At 32.9% G+C, this 22,180-nt stretch overlaps 1 protein-coding gene across 1 annotated transcript; it reads right to left on the reverse strand.

Annotated features, from left to right (window-relative positions):
• Positions 1-292: 292 nt before the first annotated feature.
• alph (protein phosphatase alphabet) lies at positions 293-21,227 on the reverse strand. Its single transcript, XM_088263007.1, has 4 exons — positions 19,829-21,227; positions 13,964-14,081; positions 3,240-3,333; positions 293-3,134 (listed from the first exon to the last, which is right to left on the reverse strand). Exons 1-4 carry the CDS (start codon positions 20,630-20,632, stop codon positions 3,056-3,058), a joined length of 1,095 nt encoding a protein of 364 aa, XP_088119133.1. The 5' UTR covers positions 20,633-21,227; the 3' UTR covers positions 293-3,055.
• Positions 21,228-22,180: the final 953 nt, after the last annotated feature.

Genomic DNA, 22,180 nt, shown 5'->3' on the forward strand with positions numbered 1-22,180 from the left:
CAAGTCAATATCAATTTGATAAGCTAGGACAAGCCTAGCTCACAAAAAACATGCAAAAATTTTCATTATGAGATGTATATTTTTTCTTTCTAAATTTGTTAGAATCATTTAGATGTAATAAGTTACTTCTAAAAAGTGGTCATAGCTAAGGAGTGTGTAAAAACAAAAATGATTGGCATTGAGTTTTAACAAGTCAATATCAATTTGATAAGCTAGGACAAGCCTAGCTCACAAAAAACATGCAAAAATTTTCATTATGAGATGTATATGAATAGGTACCACTAAAAAAATGTTTTTTCATGTCAAATTTATTTTTATTTATGAACAAAACAGGAAATTAAGTTTTGAATAAAAAGAAACCTCGCACTAAGTGGTTGACCAAATTTTATGAACAAGTGTCATTGTCTCTTCTCGAACTTAAGCGTTTCTTGGGTTCACAGAAAATAAAGGCGGCTAATTTATTAAGTGTTAACAATAAGATAATAAAACTAAACATTATTTGTACTATTCACATTCATGGCGCATTTCTATGATTTTCTAAATACATATCTTTTTGTTTCCCAAAGCTATTCCCGAGTACTCGGACAAATTGAAAACTTAAATCTAAATAGAAAACTGTCGCAATAAGTCTGAAATTACACCGGACAATATGTATTCTCGAGTTTACAGTAATATGTATAATAAACACCAGAACCGCCCACATTATTAGAACACTGATCAAATTATCTTTGAAGGTTTTTTGGCGACAACATGCCCAAACTATAGATGATATAAAAATATTATAGAAGGTTGATACCCTGCGATTATTCGCAGATGTTTTTAATAGAAAAATAGATTAATAAAAAATCACAAGACAGTCTGTCGGTAGTTTTTTTTTTATTGAAACCTGTAAAGAATAACAGAGATAAAGGGATGTTAATTTAAAATGAAATAAAAAAAAAAAGATTAAGGTAGAAGTATATCAACAGATTATATATACACAAGATGAGCATTTTGGGGTTTTGTAACTAAACATATAATTTTTTTAGAAAACATTGTTTTTTAGTACATAACAAAACTCTGGTCACTCATTATACACAAAAATATCAACACAAATAGTGTATTTAAAAAAAATCCCTTTATATTTGGGTATGTTAAATCTGATATTCCTACCAAGTGATCGTACCCTAATGAGCGATCACTCTACGACCCATTGCTAGTTCCTACTGACAACCCTACAGAAAAAAACATCCATGGGAGGCCTTCATATTGCTTATCCGATTGACCACTCTTCAGTTATACTTCAGGTACTGTTTCCAAGTACGCAGTTCACATCGGCGGTTCTAATGTTAATACAAGACTTGTGCAATTCATCTGTTTACTGCGATATGTAATCAACAAAATATGTATGAATGTTTTTGGTTGTAATAATATAAAAGCAATGATCAAAGTACGGATTACAAAATATAAAAACTGTTTGTTACACATGATTGAGTATAAAACAACATAAAAGATATGACCAAGGATTCAAACGAGCCTGTTAAAATTGCATCAAGTTAGGTGGTGTTACCATAACAAAAATAAATAATTTCATTTCTTTTTAGTATGGTATCCAGTATCTGAAACATTAGTACATCATTTTTAAAATCCTTTATAAATAAAAAGTCTTTATGCAACATAATCTTCATTTGGCATTCTTTTTCAGATTTAAAGTACATAATTATAAAATAAGTTGCAACAATAAAATTGAAGAAAACGTGAGATATTATAAAAAAGGAAGATAGTTTCCACATTAGACTTCATCGAAGAATATGTATATGTATATTTTTAATATTTTGGAGTAAAATTTACAAAGTATAGGCACTTTTACTTTCAAATAGACTCATCTTGTACACGACTGTTAAAATATTAACAGACAGAAAAAACCCTTCTCTCTCGAAAGCCATAGAATTTATGCACATGTATAAACGGGGTATTATCGAAACGTAAAAAATGATATTAGTTTGACTAACAAAATACACATAATGATGAAAGATAAACTCTGCGTTTGCAAAGGCCAATTTATTCACAAATAGGTTATCTTAGCAGAAAATTAAAATTGATAGCGACACAAGTAAAGCTACTAAAGTGTTTATTGCGTTTCAAATTTCACACATATGGAGATTAGTGGTGAATTTGGTAGTGTTATATTTACAACATGCGACATTGCTCGCTAGAGGCATCATAAAACGGATCCATTCAACGGGCGCGGTGCCGAGTGTTTGTGAGAAGCGGTGTCCGTTGAGAGGAAAAGAGTCGGAGAGGAATACAATGAGTTTCTTCGTTTTCATTAATAATATTTTATTTCAACCAATCTGTTATTGTTTGCCTATGAGATCTATACTAAGATATGAATTACAGCCTCGGAAGTTAACGATACGGTAACCACAATAAATATAAATGTATTCAGTTTTTAAAATCATTCAACTGGCATAAAAATACTTGGTATAGTAATAATTTTCTAGTAAATATATATATTCTTATTACACATATAACCGCCGAGTCTCGCAGACAGATTTACGACCTTAAGTGCTATTTACTTTATTTGGTTTTTGAAAATACAGAGGAAAGAGAGTTATCACAGCGCGGCCGCGGGTCTCGCCGGACCCCTTACAAACCGGAGGAATGTGTCGAGCGAGCGCGAGTGCGTACAGCCTGACGCGACAACCCTCTTCGCTCTATATTCCCGGAACTGCTACGGGGAGAAGCACGCAGCCGTACTATCAGCAGCTTGTACTAGTGTATAATATTACAGACCTACCCGATCCCTTTATATCTGTTTTCCAGAGTGTCCCGAGTTAAAATGTACCATTCGCTTCGACACATGTCGAACCAAACGATTTGCATATTAAAGATAGAAAATCATAAATTAGAAATGCATTTATGCGGTAATTATTACTTTACATTTCTTCTATTACCGAGATAACTATCAGAAATGGACAATTACCACTTTCAAAAATAAAACTGCATCGAAAACAAAGGAAACGATTCTAGAAATCCTTTCCTCTAACATTTGACAATATTACGATATAAAAAATTATTTATTATCTTCCCCAACTTCCTCTTCATTGTCTGACAATCCCAGCTCATTCATGTATGACTCTACAATGGCCCACCTGGAATGAGAAACAGGCTACATTAACACGCATATGTTACAACCCGTTAGAGGACGACTTGCTTGTGAGCAATGTAAGTGTTGACAGAATAACAAGTGCAATTACTTGTCGTGTATCCCTCCTCCTGGAAGTAGTCCTGGCAAGTTCCGCAACTCGTTAGCTATGGAGGTCGGATTCTTCTCCCCTTGCGCTACCAGTTCTACAAAATATAAAAATACATATTATCTAGTGCCCTTTCCTGACCAACAACTAAACTTTTATGTTTAAATTACAGATTACAACAAATAAAAATGGATTTGCAGGATAAATATATTTACGTTAACTAGAAATAACAGACATTTTATTTACAGTAAAAACTCGTTAAGTTCAAATTAAAAAGACCAAAAATCTATTCATTAACATATTTATACTGAGAAAAATACACAATTAAAAAAAAAAGACATTTTCATATACAAACTGAGGCTCTGCAAACTTTTGAAAACAATTTATATTTTTTGTTGACGAAATAATGAAATCGGTAATTATAATTAAAAATTAACAAAACAATTTTATTTATTGATTTAGTTTAACCCATTGCACCACTAATAAAGATGACATAATTTGTTCATACAACACACTATTTAATTTTAACACATTTTTTATTACAATAACAGTATTACACACAAAATAAAAATGGTAAAACATAAAAGCATATTTTTTTGTTCGTAAGCTAGATATACTTATTTAACCGAAATATCCTTTTTTATGAATAAAGTTATCATCATTCCGTTTTAATGTAAAAAAAATCACTTCAAAGACAAACAGCTTTGTGAGTGGCAAATTGACCTTGGCCGGCGATAAGCCAAGTGTTGCAATGGGTTAATTTATAGAACTCCATTTAAATTAATATATTAAATTTGAAAATCAAACACTGATTTTAAATGTTAAAATCAGTGTTTGATTTTAACATTTAATATATAAAATATCAGTTTAAAAATACGTAAATTATTTTCATTTTTATTCTTTGATCATAATAATAAGAATAATTTCAGGATTCCTTATGAGACTTTTCTGTGTACTTGTAAAACAATAGTTTCAAAATCAATAGATTTTGAAGTTAAATACAAAATGATATATTAGCATGTCTTGGAAAACAAGATTTGCTTTGCAAGTTAATATGTGTTAAAATGAGTTCGCTAATTTGTGTCATCAGAATTGTGCAACACGCCGACAATATGGATTTACACAACCTTGACACGTAGTCTCCCGGTTTAAGGAAGCCAGACAAGTGACTTTGAAAGCGGCGGGATAATATAGTCCCAAGGTATCGTTATTCTCAAATAGCGAGCTATCAGACGTGGCCGGGTGCCAAAATTCAATCAACCGATTAGAGCCAACATTCAGTGACATTCGAAATTTCATCGCCTCCATAATATTATTAAAGTTGCATGTGTCAAAACTATTAGCAGTGAAACGAAACCAAATAATAAGGGATACTTTAATTGATTGGGACAGTTTTCTCTTTGAATTAATTATACGTTCTGATAAGTACAGTGCAAAATAAATTATGTTTCTTGATTAAGATTGTGTTAATTTTTCAAAATTCCGCATAAAATTAGAAACAGATTTTTATTAAAATGTTTGTATTTTATTTGTTTTTGTGACAGTGGTTTTGTTATTTAAGATTTTCTTCTATATATCGTAGTCATACAGGAGTAACTGACCAACTAAAAAAATGTAAAATGTTCAGTAGGGCCATTTAACCGTTTTTACACTTTAGTCATCAATGCAGTTAGTCATTTTTAACAAGTCAATATATTATACCTCCAAGTTTAAAATCGCTTTTGGATTTTTTCCAGGTCAACATTAAGCTAGTAAGATGTCAAATAGTCAATAATCACGTTTTTCAACTCAACAAAAAAATGCACTCGGTCATTTTCTCCTGTATGAGGACGATATATTCATCTAAAAACATCAATAAAAAAACATTTAATCACAAAAGCATGTACAGTACGTAAACACAAAAACTTTGTTTTATATTTAAATAAAATTTAAGTGAATCAAATACTTAAAGAGATACATATTAACTATTTATATGTGAGTGTAATTTTATCTTATTATTGAAACAAAAATTGTTATATTTTTGCGTTGTATAAATACATGAATAACTGTGTATATATTATGAGTTATTTATAAATAAAGTGTCCACCGTTTTTCTCCTGTCATCTCCCCCAAGCAATTAACTTTCTCATTGATCCTTAATTTAAATTAAAGCGAGAGCCAACTAATTATTTAATATATTTACACATCAGATAACTGATACAAAATCATTATCGGGTAGTAGAATCTATTACTAGCTTATTGACATTGATAATTATAAGTTTTATCAGTTTCACATTTATTTAATGAATTAATGTCAGAATATTAACTGTTAAATATCTGATTTGAGTTTTATCTTTTTCAATCACTGAGCGTGTAGATGGGTGTGACGCACTGTTGAATTGATAGATTGCGATGTTAGAACACAAAATGCAAAGATGGTATTTTGTTAAACAAAGTAAAACAATTTAAAACGATAACTAAGTGTCGGGTTGTGGTCCCGTGGTTAGTGTTGCGGACTCTGAAGTCAGAGTTTCTAGGTTCGAACCACAATTTCATACCTATTTCTAATAATGAGCCGCTTAGGTTCACAGAAATATTATGAAATTAAAATATTTGTTTGTATTGTAACACTGGGTTTCTTCTTGGCCAATGGTCAGACTGGTTTCTGTACACCACTTTGGTGAAGTCTATCTTCTTAATGTTATAGACACGGAAAATCTTCAAACATGGAATAGCAAATGTTACAGAGCGTATAAAGTGATCAATAAACTCAGCCAATAACAGGAAGTAATCCTCTAAAAACCCAAACAATCCCAAATGCCCAAACATCCATATTCCCTTCTTTAAAAATTCTTAATCCTCTGTTAATACATCCATAAAAAACCCTTTTAAAGTAATATAAAAGATATGGCGCTGCAAACACTGCAATAAACAGCACAAAGGGTGACTCCAAAATTGCACACTGTCGTTTACATTTATTAAACAAATAATATCACTAACTAAAATGCCAATTGAATTTTCATCATAAATATTATTACATACATATTGACAATTTTTTTCCAAATATAATAAATAAATTTCCCAAATATTTTATGAGACATCTTGTTTGTACATAGTGCAAACAAAATGTCTCATATAAAATATAACTCTTTGTTAAGTTTAAAAAAATGAATTCATTGGGAGCTGGTTGAGTTTCCTTGTTGCTGTTTAGGTGGTGGTGCTCCTGCTGCATAACTCGGTGAATGTGCAGCACTGATGTTCAACAATGACGTTCCTCGTTTGTGTATTAGTCTCAATATTGAAATTAATAAAAATACCTACAGCTGTAAAAGCGACGACTTTGATGATTTTATTAACGAAATCTCTCATTGAACATTTCAATTTAAGGCAAAAATAATTTGATTGAATATTCTTTTGGAACCTACATAATTTTATTGTGCAACAGGTTAAGAGATTGGAGTATTTTTACAAAATACCCAATCACACTAAAAACAATTTATGTGATGCGTGCTTGCTTTAAAACCTAATTACAAAATAATTTAAATTTAACTAACTAGCTAACTAATCATCACGCCGCTTCCCGCAGGGGTAGGCAGAGATTTAATTTAAATTTACCTATATTATTCCAGGAATACTTTTACCATGAGTGTTATCAATTTCACCAATGTTAAAAAAGTAAAGAAAGTAGGTTTTCCCCCTTAAATAGTAATAAATATCACCATTATTAACATTTTATTCATACTCCTTGGGCCAATGGATAGGGTAGTTAAATTTCTCATTCATCCGTCTGTCAGAGCAAGGAAGTTCCGTTTACAATTGAGTAAAAAAAATAAAACAGCATTCGAAAATTATGAAGAAAAATTTATTGCACTTTGTCTTAACATGTTATCTGAAGACTTGCAAATTAATAATATCCATTTAACAATCAAATAAGAAAAGAAAACATTTATGTATATAGAAATGGCAAAACTACCGTATCGGCCCAAGCAGTGAATTATTTCTACAATTAAAATTAGATTATAAATAAAATGTTTATAAATGAGAAATGGAATGTTTCACTTACAAAAAAAATGGTAACATGTCACAGTAAAAGAATTCCAGCTATCTTAAAATGAGTACCACAGGGACATTTGCTTTTGATAAACTATCTTTTTGCGTGGCTGAAATCCAAACTCAATTAGTTTTTTAACGCTTATAAATTGCAAAAATTACGATAAATAGATTTTAAATTATACCGCTAGCAACACTGACTGCTCCAGAAAACGCAATAAAAGTTACTGATGTAGTTCAATTTGCAGAAAAAAAAATACATAAATTTTATTGCAAGATTTGGCAATTAGATTATTCAGTTCAACTGTCCGAACAAATTATCATTTGTTTGCAATTATATTGGTGCTAACGCATAGATGAAGATCTGGTAGATTCAGTAATTTGAGAATTAAGAATGATTTTTTTCTTCCTTTTATTTATATTTAAAAAAAAAAAAAAACAAAAGCATTATGTATTAATATTTAAGACTGGAATCAAAAATGCTATATTTAGAATAAAGCCCCATATTTATATTTCTCATTTGGTCACAGCTACACATAATACATATTAGTTGAAATCACAATAGATGTCACTATAGATAGCTCTTATTACAATATAGTTGCCCCAAAGTCAAATGAAAGCAACATGTGGTTATATTTACTTAATACATATTAGATTTACAGTTTTCTCTGACTTAAAACTTAATCCAAAAATACACGGAGAACACGGAAATTTAAAAAATAAATGATAATAACCAACGCTTAGACCAAATTGGTAGTGAATTCCCTATCAGGCATTGAAGCAAGCAAATGCTTATCCATATTATAACCTGATTGGGAATTTTACAAGCAAAAGCAAGCTAATTATTGGCTTAAATACAGTCTGCCATAAAAGAGTACTTATGGCAACATAAGATATTAGTCATGGTCCACTTAAACAACATAATAATTGAATTACCAACATAATGATTTAATTACCAACATAATTTGGTGTTATTACATCAATTTGTTGAAGTTTCAATCTTTTCAGATTTATACGTTTTTTTTTACATCAACCTGACTTTGACTGTATATTAAGCGACTTTTATATCCAGCGAGAGAAAAAATATTTTTAAATAACGTTATTTATTTTGGTGCATAGTCATACAATTACTGTTTTATACCAAAATACCATAATTATGGTTTTTATACAAATTGGAAAAATTCAATACAAAAACCATTTAAAAAAACATTTCTAATTATTAAAATGAACCAAAGATCTTTTATAATCTACAATAAAATAATTTATTGATGTATACTCCTTTTCAAGTAAAACAAGTAATATCATATCTTAAGTAAATAGCCGGGAACTAAAAAAAATCCTGTGGGTACAAGAGGACATTGGAAATACTCTACATTTTTATTATTATTGTATATTGGAGCACTTGAAATATAGAATTTAAATGGATACTTAAACTTATGGTATGAAAAAATTACAAAGCGGATGCTTGGATATGAGTCTGATTAATGCGAAGAGTGCTAGACCAACATAGGTTTACTGGCAGTCGCACAGGCATTTGCTTACACGAGAGGAGAGAATATGCTTATAATAAGTGACGGGATGCTAGAAGTGAAGTTCCTTAAAGTATAAGCTTTATAAATACTACAGGATGATAAGAGTTTCTTTTAAATCATCATATTAACCCTGGATTCATAACCTTTTGTCTCCAAGACCACGCAATATCACTAGAAGTACGATAAAACATAATTTTTATCTCATAAAGTGATTAGCAAATTGAAATGTAAAAACAAATATAATCGTGTACACAAAAGGGGGACAATTGATCGAGATCTGAGTGGGGATGAATTAGATTTATTTCAAATATTTTGAGAACACTTTTTCATAAAGATTCATTTAACATAATTCCAGCATATTGTGGTTGGACCGAAAATAATTCCGGGTTGGTTCAATACCCTTTAAATAATGAGAAGCAATAAAATATTATTTCTAGCGGCATCCAAATTTTAAATAGCATGCATTTCTCTATGCATATTTTTATACTTAATTTAACAGTACGTAATTGAACATTGTACCAAGGCACTTTCAAAATTGTATAATATATTGTTTTTGGCACGTTAAATCACATATAAACAGCATAAATTATATAAATCTTTGATTTCCAAAAGAAAAATAAACAAAAATATTTTTTTTAGTTTAATGAGCATAACACCATTTAAAATATGATAAAATTATAAATAATTGACTAACACACAAAAATAAATAAATAAATAACTCTCATTAATAAAAATATTTGGTCCATTCCAAAACTCTCATAAATATTATATAAATATTACATATATATTACATATTAGCACTCTTATCATATAAATGTTATAATTATTTGAAGTGTTTCTATAAACATGTTCTACGGGTTCTACATTCCTTGTCACCTTATACTATGACGGACAGATCTAAGAGCAATTAAAATAAATTATTATAAAATGAAATTCAAAGGATGTATGTATTAAGTACATATAATATGGCATGAAATAATTAATGACATAACATCTATTATAAGACTACAATCAGGATTAACAATTTGTAACCACAACAGATTGTCATCGATGTTTGTACCAAAATATTTATTCAGTTTCATTTGCGGTGTCTATTATTTTTTATAACCAGTCAATAAAAAACTAGTGGAGTTATCAGCCTTTAACAATTTATCATTGTGAAAACACAACAACATCTTTGGTAGATAAAAATATTAATTAGTAATTGACTAAAAACAACATTAAAAAAAGGAAAATGTTATTCAAACCGCAAACAAATAATCCTCATATCTTACAAATTTAATAAATAAGAACACAATTATTTAAAAACATAATGTTATACTGGACTCGTGAAATTTGTCCCTAAAAATTATTTCGCTATATTCAAATTATGCACAAATATAATTATTTGTTATTTATATCCCACATAGTATAATTGTGTTCGTAGATAATATAATTTCTTTTAAATTGTATTTATGTATGTAACCTAAAATTATTGCAACCCTAAAATTACTGCAAAGAATTTCAGGTATTAAGGGCATAATAAAATTAAATAGATTTAATAACATTATCTTTTTTTTGGCAAAATATATCAAATACACCTTCCAAAGTTATCAATTTGCGAGTAAGATTAATCACTAAGTACTAAATAAATTATATAGAAGACTTACTTCACTAACAAAGAAGGCACAATGTATTTAAAAGCAACATGAAATTTACCAGTGGAAATAGATTACTATCCGTGTGTGCACAGATTAGGACTATCTGATCTGGCGACATACATAGCTAGTGCACCCTTTAATTGACCCGCGAGCAATTAATATTTATGTACATAACGATACTGTTAATTAGCCTAACTATTGCCATGACATTCATGTTAACCAGATTGTTCCGGAAATAGAAATGCACACTGTATATTGCACAACTTCATTGCACCCTGCTGTTGCTGTATAACCTAACATTGTAAGTATACTGACTCATAAAAATTACAACAAACGCGCAGTATGCATACATGGGGACGTGTAATATAGTGTTAAGCATTGAAGGCACGCTGTGGTATCTACATATCTTCCTAGCCTTTGCTTTATTGGTGTTCATGGTAAGTAGGTATGTGGAATGAGACTACACCGACATATTACGTTCTTAGTTTTCTTACTGAAATTAACGATCAAACTTTATGACACGCTACGGCATCAATATTGTTTAAATGCAAATCTGATATCAATAATAAGATATCTGTTGAGAGGCATCACAACATTTTTATACATATTTCTTTAACCACAAACACTTTGCTGACTACTGATATACAATTTATAAAATAAGATTTAAATTTTTCAAAATTATACTACAGTAAATCAACTATCATCACTCATCTGTAAACCATGAACATTATTGTAAATATATTTCTTAAATTACTGACAAGAAAGATGCACCCTGTAAATTCATTAAAATATTTTGACCTTCAGATTAACTACAATGAAATAAAAAATTGCATTTATTATTTGGTAGATTCGCGCTTAAAAGCGTTTGAATATGAAATTTTAAGATCTTTCGCTTTTACTTTTTCTAGTGGTATCCTATGTATTTCACACCATGGAAAAATAGTGAAGATGTATGACATATGTATGTATCTATGTTATTAATTTATAAATTCTATCTGACTCAAGAAAACTAAAATATAAGATTTGAGTAACTACATGTAATCAATATAATAAATTGCCATTTGACAAGATGGTCTACAAACCTAAAGAAATGGGTCATGGAACGTCAACAGAGGTAAAATGCTTGCATTAAACTTTTGGGAACACATAAATATTATGTAATAATCTGAACAACGAATGTGAAAAGATTTAAAAAATATTATTAGAATTTTAAATTCAGGGCCAAAACCACTGTTATAACCATCACATTTCTTAGGTATATGCTTGGCACTCATCGATAGAAATTTTAAAAATATATCTACTCGAATCATGTTTGGCATCACTGTGTAAAAATATGTACACATACAACGGAGGTCAAATTTACTATCTGTAATTCCATATTTTAAGGAGGAATATTAAATTTAAGTCAGGTAGGCCAGAGGTAATTTGAAGTTAGGAGGATCTCTAATAGATGTGATGAAAAAAAGGTTGATTGAGAATTCAGTTTAGTGGAAGTTGGGACTTAATCACTATGTACATTTAATATTGTAAAAAAAAATAAAAATCTTGTATCATTAGAGGGGGGTAGAGAAGGGGATTACTGGGATTTTAAATACGGATTTTTGGGTCTAGATACTATTGGCTAAAAATAGAATAAAAAAAAAATTATAATAAAAAAATCTCTATAACTTTCTCGCTTATTTTTCTCTAACATCAATTTAAATGTGAAAATACATATATTTTTTATAAAATACATTGCCTGGTCTATCGAGGCTTTTCATGGTCTAAATTCATGAAGAATATCTAGCATAATGGTTGTGAAATTTCAAATATTGCTGAGCAAAGTTTAACAGCTATACATTTTAGTGCAAATTTGCACACAATATAGATTTCATTGGAAATCAAATCAGATTATTAATAATAAAATGTTTCTATAAAAAATTGCATCACCATATTTTCACAAGTACATTCCGACAGCATGAATAATATTTTATGCAACACTGCTCAAAACAGCAATTTATTTGCAGCAACAAATGAAATTCTGTGTTAACCAAAATGGATATTTTTTATTGTACTGTCTTCGTAATAACAGGTAAATTTAAACAGTCTACAAAATATATCATGAAGTAGATTTACCTACATCAATGACATTTTCACAATAGAATTTAATGATTAGTATTTAAATAAGAGATTTCATATTTTCAAGTGATAAATTTATTAAATGGGGTGTGAAAGACTACTCTCTACTACCATTGTGTATTTTTATGATTTAGTTTATACTGAAATGTATCACATGTTTTTTCACAGAATTAATTGTTTTTAATCGGTGTTTTTGCTTCATTTCGACTATCAAATTAGCAAAATCAAGTAGGCAGTTCATCCTGCAAAAAATGTGTTATACATCGACTTGTACAGCTAAAATAACATATTTATTTTTTTAAATACTACAAACCAACGTTTGGTTAGTAAATTATTACAAATTCGAGATTTGCAAAAAGGTATTTAAAACAATCATTACTAATTAAAATGTTATATTTTATCCTATGTAAAATTTGGCACGCTGGATCACTTGGATTAACTTCAGTCAGGTTTAAAGGTTGACCACTTGAATACGGGGAAAAATATCAGTAGCATGCGGAGATTGAGATCTTAAACTGCAGCTAAGATTAAGTTAAATTACAGAAAGTGAGTGTTACGGAATTTCGCTTTCAGGTCGGTGGCAATTGCTCTTTAACAATAAGTAGTACGTTTAATGTAAATATAGGATTGTATAGATGGGTACTGAAGCTCCGTGTTACACGCGTAATCTTAACGCTATGACTTTATCGAGTCATGCGGGGGGAGCTGTAATACGAACTATAATTTTCAGCGATATATATTTATTCTTTAGCCAAAAGGGGCAATATTACTTTTAAAAAATCTAAGATCCTTGCTTGTTAGTGGGATTCTATATTAAAATGGCAATTATTAAATTTCAGGCACTTATAAACACAGAAAAAGATTTTGCTTTTGCAGAAATCCAACATGTTTTAAATTGACTTATTAATATACAACCAAAAGTAAATGTTTGGTCAAAAGGTAATCAACTCATGAGTGAATTCTAGAACCAACGGCATATATTTGGTTAAGAGGTTATCAAATCATGAGTGAATTCTAGAACCAATGGCATTTTTTGCTTAAAAGGTAATCAACTCGTGAGTAAATTCTAGAACCAATGGCATATTTTTGGTTAAGAGGTTATCAACTCATGAGTGAATTCTAAAACCAATGGCATTTTTTGCTTAAAAGGTAATCAACTGTGAGTGAATTCTAGAACCAATGGCATATTTTTGCTTGAGATAATCAACTCATGAGTGAATTCTAGAAACAAAAATGTATTGTTGGTTAAGAAGTAATCAACATGAGTGAATTCTAGAACCAATGGCAAATTTTTGGTTAAGAGGTAATCAACTCATAAGAGGCACTCGGAGGGGGGGGGGGTGCTAAATGTCCCCCTTGTTTTTGGACCAGCGTCGGGTAAAAATGGCGGGCAGAGCAGTATAGCAACCTGGGATCCGGCGGTGGATGGCGGCCTCTAGGAGCCCATCAGAGCGCTGGCTCTCCGTGCAGACGCTGGGGGCCCCCGGGAAAGTGACCAGCACTAAGGTCATGTTGTCGTAGCTCCCCTGAAAATATTCAACACCACCATATTATTTTTTAAACCACATCATTTAAGGATATAATTGTAATATTCTGCAGCAGGTTTATCAGAGGGCATGTATGACTAGATGTATGGATATGAAGGAGGCGAGGAGTGTATGTCAGGACAGAAGTGGCGTTTCATCCTCTTTGCCTACCCCTGTGGAGAAACCTGCTAAATCCTGCCCTTAGAACTGTTGACTTTTAAACTAAAATATCGCTCACTCCTTTCAACATCGTCGTATATCAAAAAACTTGATTTTTCAGGAGAAAGTTTTAAAGTTTAAAAACATAAAACAATATATAACATAATAGAACTTTTTGCTATGCAACAGATTTTTTTAGGTAAAACCTGAAGGTTTTTTCTCCATTTGAAAAATATTTAGTACATTAAAAAAATAATTAAACAATACCTTTTCTTCAAAATACAAAAACAACACTTTCTGCTCTGTAGCGGGTAAATATTAAGTAAAAAATATGCCGCTTTTGCTGGGATATAGTATATTTTCTGGGCATTCCGAAAACATGCACAACTGAAAATTGACAATTTTTGATATATGACGTTGTTGAAAGGAGTGAGCGATATGTAAGTTACAGTTTGGGATTTTGTGATAAACTACCAAGGGCTGATGGATTTTTGTTTTTGATATCCCATGATCTTGCAAGATCAAAGAATGTGGAATTTTCAAGCACAGATTTAAAGTTCAACTAGCGTCATCCATATTGGCTCACATCACATCCTATCTCGCCTCCTTCATCTTCACGTATTGAAGAGTGAAAGCAGGGGCATGCCTTCCATATAGGTAGAAAAGCAGTGCCTATCCTAACTTACCCGCGTGGCATATAAAAATGCAGCCAGTACCTACCCTACCTTACTAAGTATTACCAGTTTACCTTACTACCTACCTCTACTGCCTACCCTAGTAATTAGTACCTAGCTTACCTTACTATCTACCTCTACTGCCTGCCCTTATTAATTCTCTGTGCACGCCACTGAGTGAGAGATAGATAGCGGCCGTTCATTTTGTGCGGATCACTTTGCTGACAAATTTATGCGTAACTCCTTTTGGTTCCTGTTTTGTTTAATTTAATGAATGAGATTTAAAATAAAATTAACTAAACTATTTTAATGTTTCATTAAATTCTGGTATTTTTTTAACATAATAAAACAGTATTGTACTGAAATATAGAGTTTCTTGAAATAAAGGAAACTTCGTTTAGATTTTTCTTAAATCAATCAACATTAATGAGTATTGTTTTTTTTTGTTTTTAAATGGATATGGACATGCACACTTAAATGATTTTGCAGAGGATACAAACAACCAAAAAGTCTCTTGAATTCAAACTAACTGACTAACTAACCATCACGCCGCTTCTCCGCAGGGGTAGGCAGAGAGAATCGAACGCCACACCACTCTGTTTTTGCAAACATTCTTCGCCTCTTCTACATTCCTGCATCTCCTCATACATACCCGACGATTATTACGACTCCTGACCCGGTCACTTTCAAGTATTTGACGTACCTGATTGTGCCAAGTTTTCCTCGGTCTTCCTCTGCTTCTTTTTCCAACTACATTCGCCTCATAAATTTGTTTAACCATTCTTACCTCACTCATACGTCCAAACCATCTCAACACACCTTTCTTAATTTTATCGATAATGCTTATCTCAGCCTTGCATTCTTTCGTTATTTCATCATACGAACATCTATCAAACATCGTTTTGCCACACATTCGTCTGAGGGATCGCATTTCGACTACACAAAGCCCAAAAACAAAAGAAAATCATGCACCCAGAAGCGAGCACAGCAAAGGATTTTTTTTTTCATTAAATGTCTTACAAATAATGTATCAATTTTAAATTCTCTAATTCTGCCAAGAAATAAGTCAAGATGCAAAGGTGAGTAATAATATCAAATGCACACACACTCATAAAATATATAAGAACACAAAAAAATACTTGCCAACTATGTCAGAAAGAAGCCATATAGGGGTTCTTTTAAACACATAAATTGACTGCAAATATTAAGAATAGAGATTAGAAATATTACATACTTATAGGGAGGTTACACGAGTAGATAATAAGTAAAATAAGAGTGCAATTACAGTTGCAAGATCGTTTAAAAGCATTTCATTCGAATTATTTTATTTCGTTATCTATATGAAGTTGGACATAACAAAAAGAGAAGAGAAAATCTATGATTTAGTAATCTAATAAGCTAATTTAATTAATCTAATAAGCTAATTTAACAAATTTATGCGTAACTCCTTTTGGTTCCTGTTTTGTTTAATTTAATGAATGAGATTTAAAATAAAATTAACTAAACTATTTTAATGTTTCATTAAATTCTGGTATTTTTTTAACATAATAAAACAGTATTGTACTGAAATATAGAGTTTCTTGAAATAAAGGAAACTTCGTTTAGATTTTTCTTAAATCAATCAACATTAATGAGTATTGTTATAGACTAGACGGGTGGGAAGGTGGCGTATCAGTAGGGGGCAAAAAGATCTCCAATATAAGGTTTGCAGACGACACAACGCTAATAGCCAACAATGAGGACGAAATGGCTGAACTCCTCCATAGAGTCGAAATAGAAAGCCAGCATTTAGGACTTCAAATAAACAAAAGTAAAACCAAGGTTCTTGTCATCGACCGATTTGGCACCCTGATAAGGAACAATTCTTTAAGGGATTATGAAGAAGTCGACGACTTTATCTATTTAGGTGCACTCATTTCTAAAGACGGAGGCTGTGAAGCAGAGGTCCGGAGAAGAATTGGAATGGCAAAATCAGCAATGTCTAGTCTGGCGAAGATATGGAAAAATCGGTCCATACTGAGGAGAACGAAAACCCGTCTAGTGAAATCTCTTGTATTCTCCATTGCGCTGTATGGAGTGGAAACATGGACACTGAGGAAAAAGGAAAGACATATGCTGGATGTGTTTGAAATGTGGTGCTGGAGGAGGATGCTGCGCATTCCTTGGACTGCAAGACGCACAAACGTCTCCATTCTCCGCGAACTGTCAGTGACAGAAAGACTCTCCACGACTTGCAGGAAAAGGATTCTGTCTTACTTTGGGCATATCGCCAGAAAGAACGAGAAGAGTCTTGAAAAACTGGTAGTAACAGGTACAGTTGAAGGCAAGCCGCAAAAGGACGGTCTCCAACAAGATGGACAGACCAAATAAAGGAATTAACCGGATCCTCGCTAAACGCTGCCATCAAGTTGGCCCAGGACCGGGAAGAATGGAGAGGACTTGTGCACCAAGTGCCTGACATTCCAGAAGACCACGACGCTCAGCATTGAGCAAGAAGATGAAGAAGAAGAAGAAACTGTTTACATTACTTAGTTTAAATGTGACATGCTTTGACTGTTAGCACAACAAACTTAATATTAATCTGAATAGCAGCTGCCAATAAAATGTTTATTATTACTAGTCAATATTGATTTACGACTAAACCATTTATCATATCAATGTTTTTTTGGTTTGTTATTCAAGTAAAATAATATTCAGTACATTTTAAACTGTTTATTTCTTTAAAATTCTTCTGAAAATTATTGTCAAAATATACCAAATGAACCACTACAGTTAAAAAAATATATATGGCTTTAGACACATTGAATATTGATAAGTATAAAGCTAATAAAAACCTATCAGCGGAAGCTAAACTGGCAGTACACAGCGGAGTCCTGGTTCCAACTCTAATGTATGGAAGTGAAACATGGATAATATTCATATAAAACATTAAATATGTAATTCTTTATTTTCTGGCTTTGAAATGAGACCAATGCAGAAAATAAAAATTCCCTTCTCGTCCTTAAGCATCAATCAACCAAATAGGTAGTACTGCTGGTGAATTCTGGGAACAAAGTGAATGGTGCACTGAAATCAGTTATAGCAAATAAAAACCTATCAGCGGAAGCTAAACTGGCAGTGCACAACGGAGTCCTGGTTCCAACTCTAATGTATGGAAGTGAAACATGGAGTTGGCAAAAGAAGGATGAAAGTAGACTGAATGCAGTCGAAATGCGATCTCTCAGAAGAATGTGCGACAAAACGATGTATGATAGACGTTCGAATAGTGAAATAAGGAAGGAAGCTGAGATAAGCGTTATCGATAAAATTAAGAAAGGTGTGTTGAGGTGGTTTGGAAATGTAGAACGAATGAGTGAGAAAAGAACGGTAAAACAAATTTATGAGGTGAATGTAATTTGGAAAAGGAGCAGAGTAAGACCAAGAAAAACATGGCACGATCAGGTATGCCAAATACTTGAAAGTGGTCAGGTTAGGAGTCGTAATAATCGGCGAGTATGTATGAGGAGATGCATGAACGTGGAAGAGGCGAAGAATGTTTGCAAAGACAGGGTAGTATGGCGTTCTATTACCTCTGCCTACCCCTGCAGAGAAGCGGCATGATGATTAGCTGGTTAGTTAGTTAGATTCAAGAATTACCCCCCTGTACACGTGATGTGCGGCTGTCTCATAGCCTAGTAAAAAACAAAATTCATCCCAATAACAATGTGCAACCACCAGTAGTTAGTTACTTTGTAGTTAATATAGGCACTGTTTTCGTGACAAATTTTTAATGGTAATATGAAGACAATATTCACACATGAATTTAATAATGTCAATTACTGAGGGTGGTATCAACAATACCCCTACTTTCGTTATACAGCCATAAAAACTTGTGAAATTTTAAATCAAAGAACACTTATGCGAGTATAATACAAAACTATTATGTTCTCATCCCTTTATTGGATAAGTTTGGAGATATGAAGATTTTTCACCTTTTAAATGTAATAGTGCAGTTGGCTTAGTATGCATGAAGTCTGGGGTTCAATTCCCAGGGGGGTTAATTTAAAAAAAATATACTCTAGATGTTTATTCAATATTACCCTAAACTGGTGCCTGAAACGCAGAGCTAATCACCTTTGCCTTCATGAGATCAATGATCAAGTTTCAACACTCCTTTGATTTGATTGAATACCCTACGCACCATTGAGAGAGGACAAGAGTCGGTAAAATCTCCATAAACCCATTCGACACGAAATCCTAAATATCCATAGATATAAACAACATTGGCAGTGAAGCATAGTATCCATTATTTTAAGGAATCTATCTTGATTCCTAGAGGCAAAACGTTATGGGAATTAATGTCTAACTTCTTGATAGTATTTTATGTTCTCTAACGAAAGTTACATAATCATGTTTTTTTTGTAAATAGTAATAATTACTAATACGCACAAGATACACAATCATACAAGTCATCCCAAGAATAACATTGTGACGGTACACTGTAATCAACAAAGGAATGAATGATATAAGCACATTATGGTTAACGTAACCTCAATCTTATCCTGTTTTTCAAACAACAAATCTTTTATAAACACATAATGCTATGTTTGAATAATAAAACTGGGAGGATATCGGGATATAAATATTATAGAATCATAAAAGTATCGTGTTAGCTATTCATGTTTGAGCGGGTGAATGTTTTCTGATATGTAAATTGGAACCATTCTTGACTAATATCGAGTTGATTAATTCCACTTGAAATAGTAAGAAAATTGATGGAATAACAATGATTCTATCCTCTATGTCGCATTAGTGGATCCAAAGGTGCACATGTCCGAATTTCATCATTTTACTACATGTAAATATTAGAGGTATTTAAATAAATTGTTTCATGGTGTTATTACAAGCCAAAGGTACATAATTGAAGAAGTGTACCTTGGCGAGGCAGGTATCGATGAGCCGGTTGGCCACATCTTGCAGGTTGTCGGTGATCTTGAGCAGAGCGCCGACGTAGGCGCACACGTCCTCGTTGCACATGACGTCCCACACGCCGTCGCAGGCCAGAATGAGGAACTCGTCGCGCTCGCTGTCGCGGTCCCATACCAGCATCTCGGGCTCGGGGGACACGAGCTGGTGGCAGGGGCCCAGGTTCTTGACGCTCTTGTAGGCGTAGTCGCCCAGCGCGCGGCTCACGGCCAGGCTGCCGTTGACCCGACTGATCATGACGGAGCCGCCCGCGCGCAGGATGCGCTCGCGCTCCTCGGGCAGCACGGGCTTGTGGTCGCGCGTGCACAAGGCCGGCGCGCCCCCGCGGCAGATGACGGCGCGCGAGTCGCCGCAATTGGCGAGATACACTTTGTCGGCCGACACGAAGGCGCACACGGCCGTGGAGCCGGACGAGCCGCGCGCCACCTCGGGCAGCTCGCGCATCTCCTCGTCGAAGCGCAGGAAGCCCGTGTGGATGCCCTTGGCTATCTGGCCCCGCTTGAACTCGTCCGTCTGCAGAATCGTGTCCAGCAGGTTGGAGGCGCAGTACGCGGACGCGCTGGCCCCCGCGTGCCCGTCGAACACCGCGAAAAATGACCACTCGGGCAGATCCCCTAGCCCCGTCTTGGCGACGTGCGTGTCCTCCATCTCCACCCGCCAGCCTTGCATGGAAGCCACCCCGTAGTTGAGTCCATTGCCGGAACCCTGCTCGTTATACTTCTCCGTGATGGGCTTGTCTAGGCATACCCCCATTCTTGCTCCGACTCGTTTCCGCGAGTCCGAAATATATCGTTCACTATCTACACATCTTTAAAGTCAAAAAGGGATACTACTTCTACGCGTGATTTCTCGAAAACGACTCTATAACGATTTGACACATCGAGATAATAATAGTCGAGAACCGCCAGGAAAGGAACCGTGCACTGATTACGAAAATATATTTCAAATTCTGAGGCGCTTTAACACTCGGGACACAGCCTTCGTTTGGTAGAAACTAGAATATACGAAAATACGCGAATTCGACAAAACTATTACGGCGACCTAACCTAAATTAAAAATTCATACATATACGCGCATATTATACGCGAGATAAACCGAAAATGATAAATAAAATCGAAACCGTGAATTGCCGTGAATGGCGAATAAAAATAAAATATTATGTTCGGTCGTTTGATCTTACGATTATTCCGTACTCGTCCGCAAAATGAACATCGTTTTTATTGGCCAATACAATTTCCCTATTTTTTCATTGGTCAATTTTATTAAATCAAATTAAAGACAGCGTAGTAAAAACGAAACAAACCGTGTACGCAAAAACGCATGCGCGGTGATAAAAATAGATAAGAATGAAGTGTCAGTGTTGTCATTACACTATTTTTTAAATTATTTTTAAATGTTTAAAATTTAGTTCCTAACTTCATTCTGGGGAAAATGGAAATTGTGGGCAAAAAATAAGTCAAATTTTCATTATTGGTATGAGGAAAAACAATTTAACTCCCCAAAACTGAAGATAATCATCAGGGATAGAACATGGATTCTCTCCAGCTGGGTTCAGCTTCATACTACATCTTTTTTTTTTTTCTAAAGCGCTGAAGACTAGCATGACCATCATAAATTCAAATAGGAACAGCTACATGTATGTATAAATGGCATAGGTGCTCATGTAAAGGTTGCTATGAATTTTCTAATAATAAAGCAAAATGTAAACAGAAATTTTAATGAAAATATTTCTCAGAAAAATCATTTTAGTCTAGTTTTTCACTGCTTAAAGAATAATTAATGTTCATTTAAGTGTCAAAATGGTAGAGTTTATAATTCTTTTACTTAATGTTGTTTCAAATGCACCATTTTTAATCTCTTCTCAATAGATTCTGCACTTTTAGTGCTATATTTATTGATTTCACCAAAACGTCCTTTTGTATCTTAAATAGTATTTCTAATAAGCAGAGAGATTTATAATGTTTAATGTGCTTACCTTGTAACATATCGCTCACTCCTTTCAAGAACGTCATAAATAAAAAATCGTCAATTTTTAGTTGTGCATGTTTTCGGGATGTCCAGAAAATGTACTATATCCCAGCAAAAGAGGCATATATTTAACTTAAATTTTACCCGCTACAGGGCAGAAAGTGTTGTTTTTGCATTTTGAAGAAAAGATTTTGTTTAATTATTTTTTCAAATATACTAAATATTTTTCAATTGGGGAAAAAACCTTCAGGTTTTACCTAAAAAGATCTGTTGCACAGGAAAAAGTTCAATAAGTGGCTTGATATTTATTTTTGATACATTATATTATATTTT

This window comes from Brachycentrus maculatus, unplaced genomic scaffold, assembly GCF_059751285.1.
Source record: "Brachycentrus maculatus isolate JH-2025_06_01 unplaced genomic scaffold, ASM5975128v1 h1tg000195l, whole genome shotgun sequence".
Lineage (NCBI taxonomy): Eukaryota > Metazoa > Arthropoda > Insecta > Trichoptera > Brachycentridae > Brachycentrus > Brachycentrus maculatus.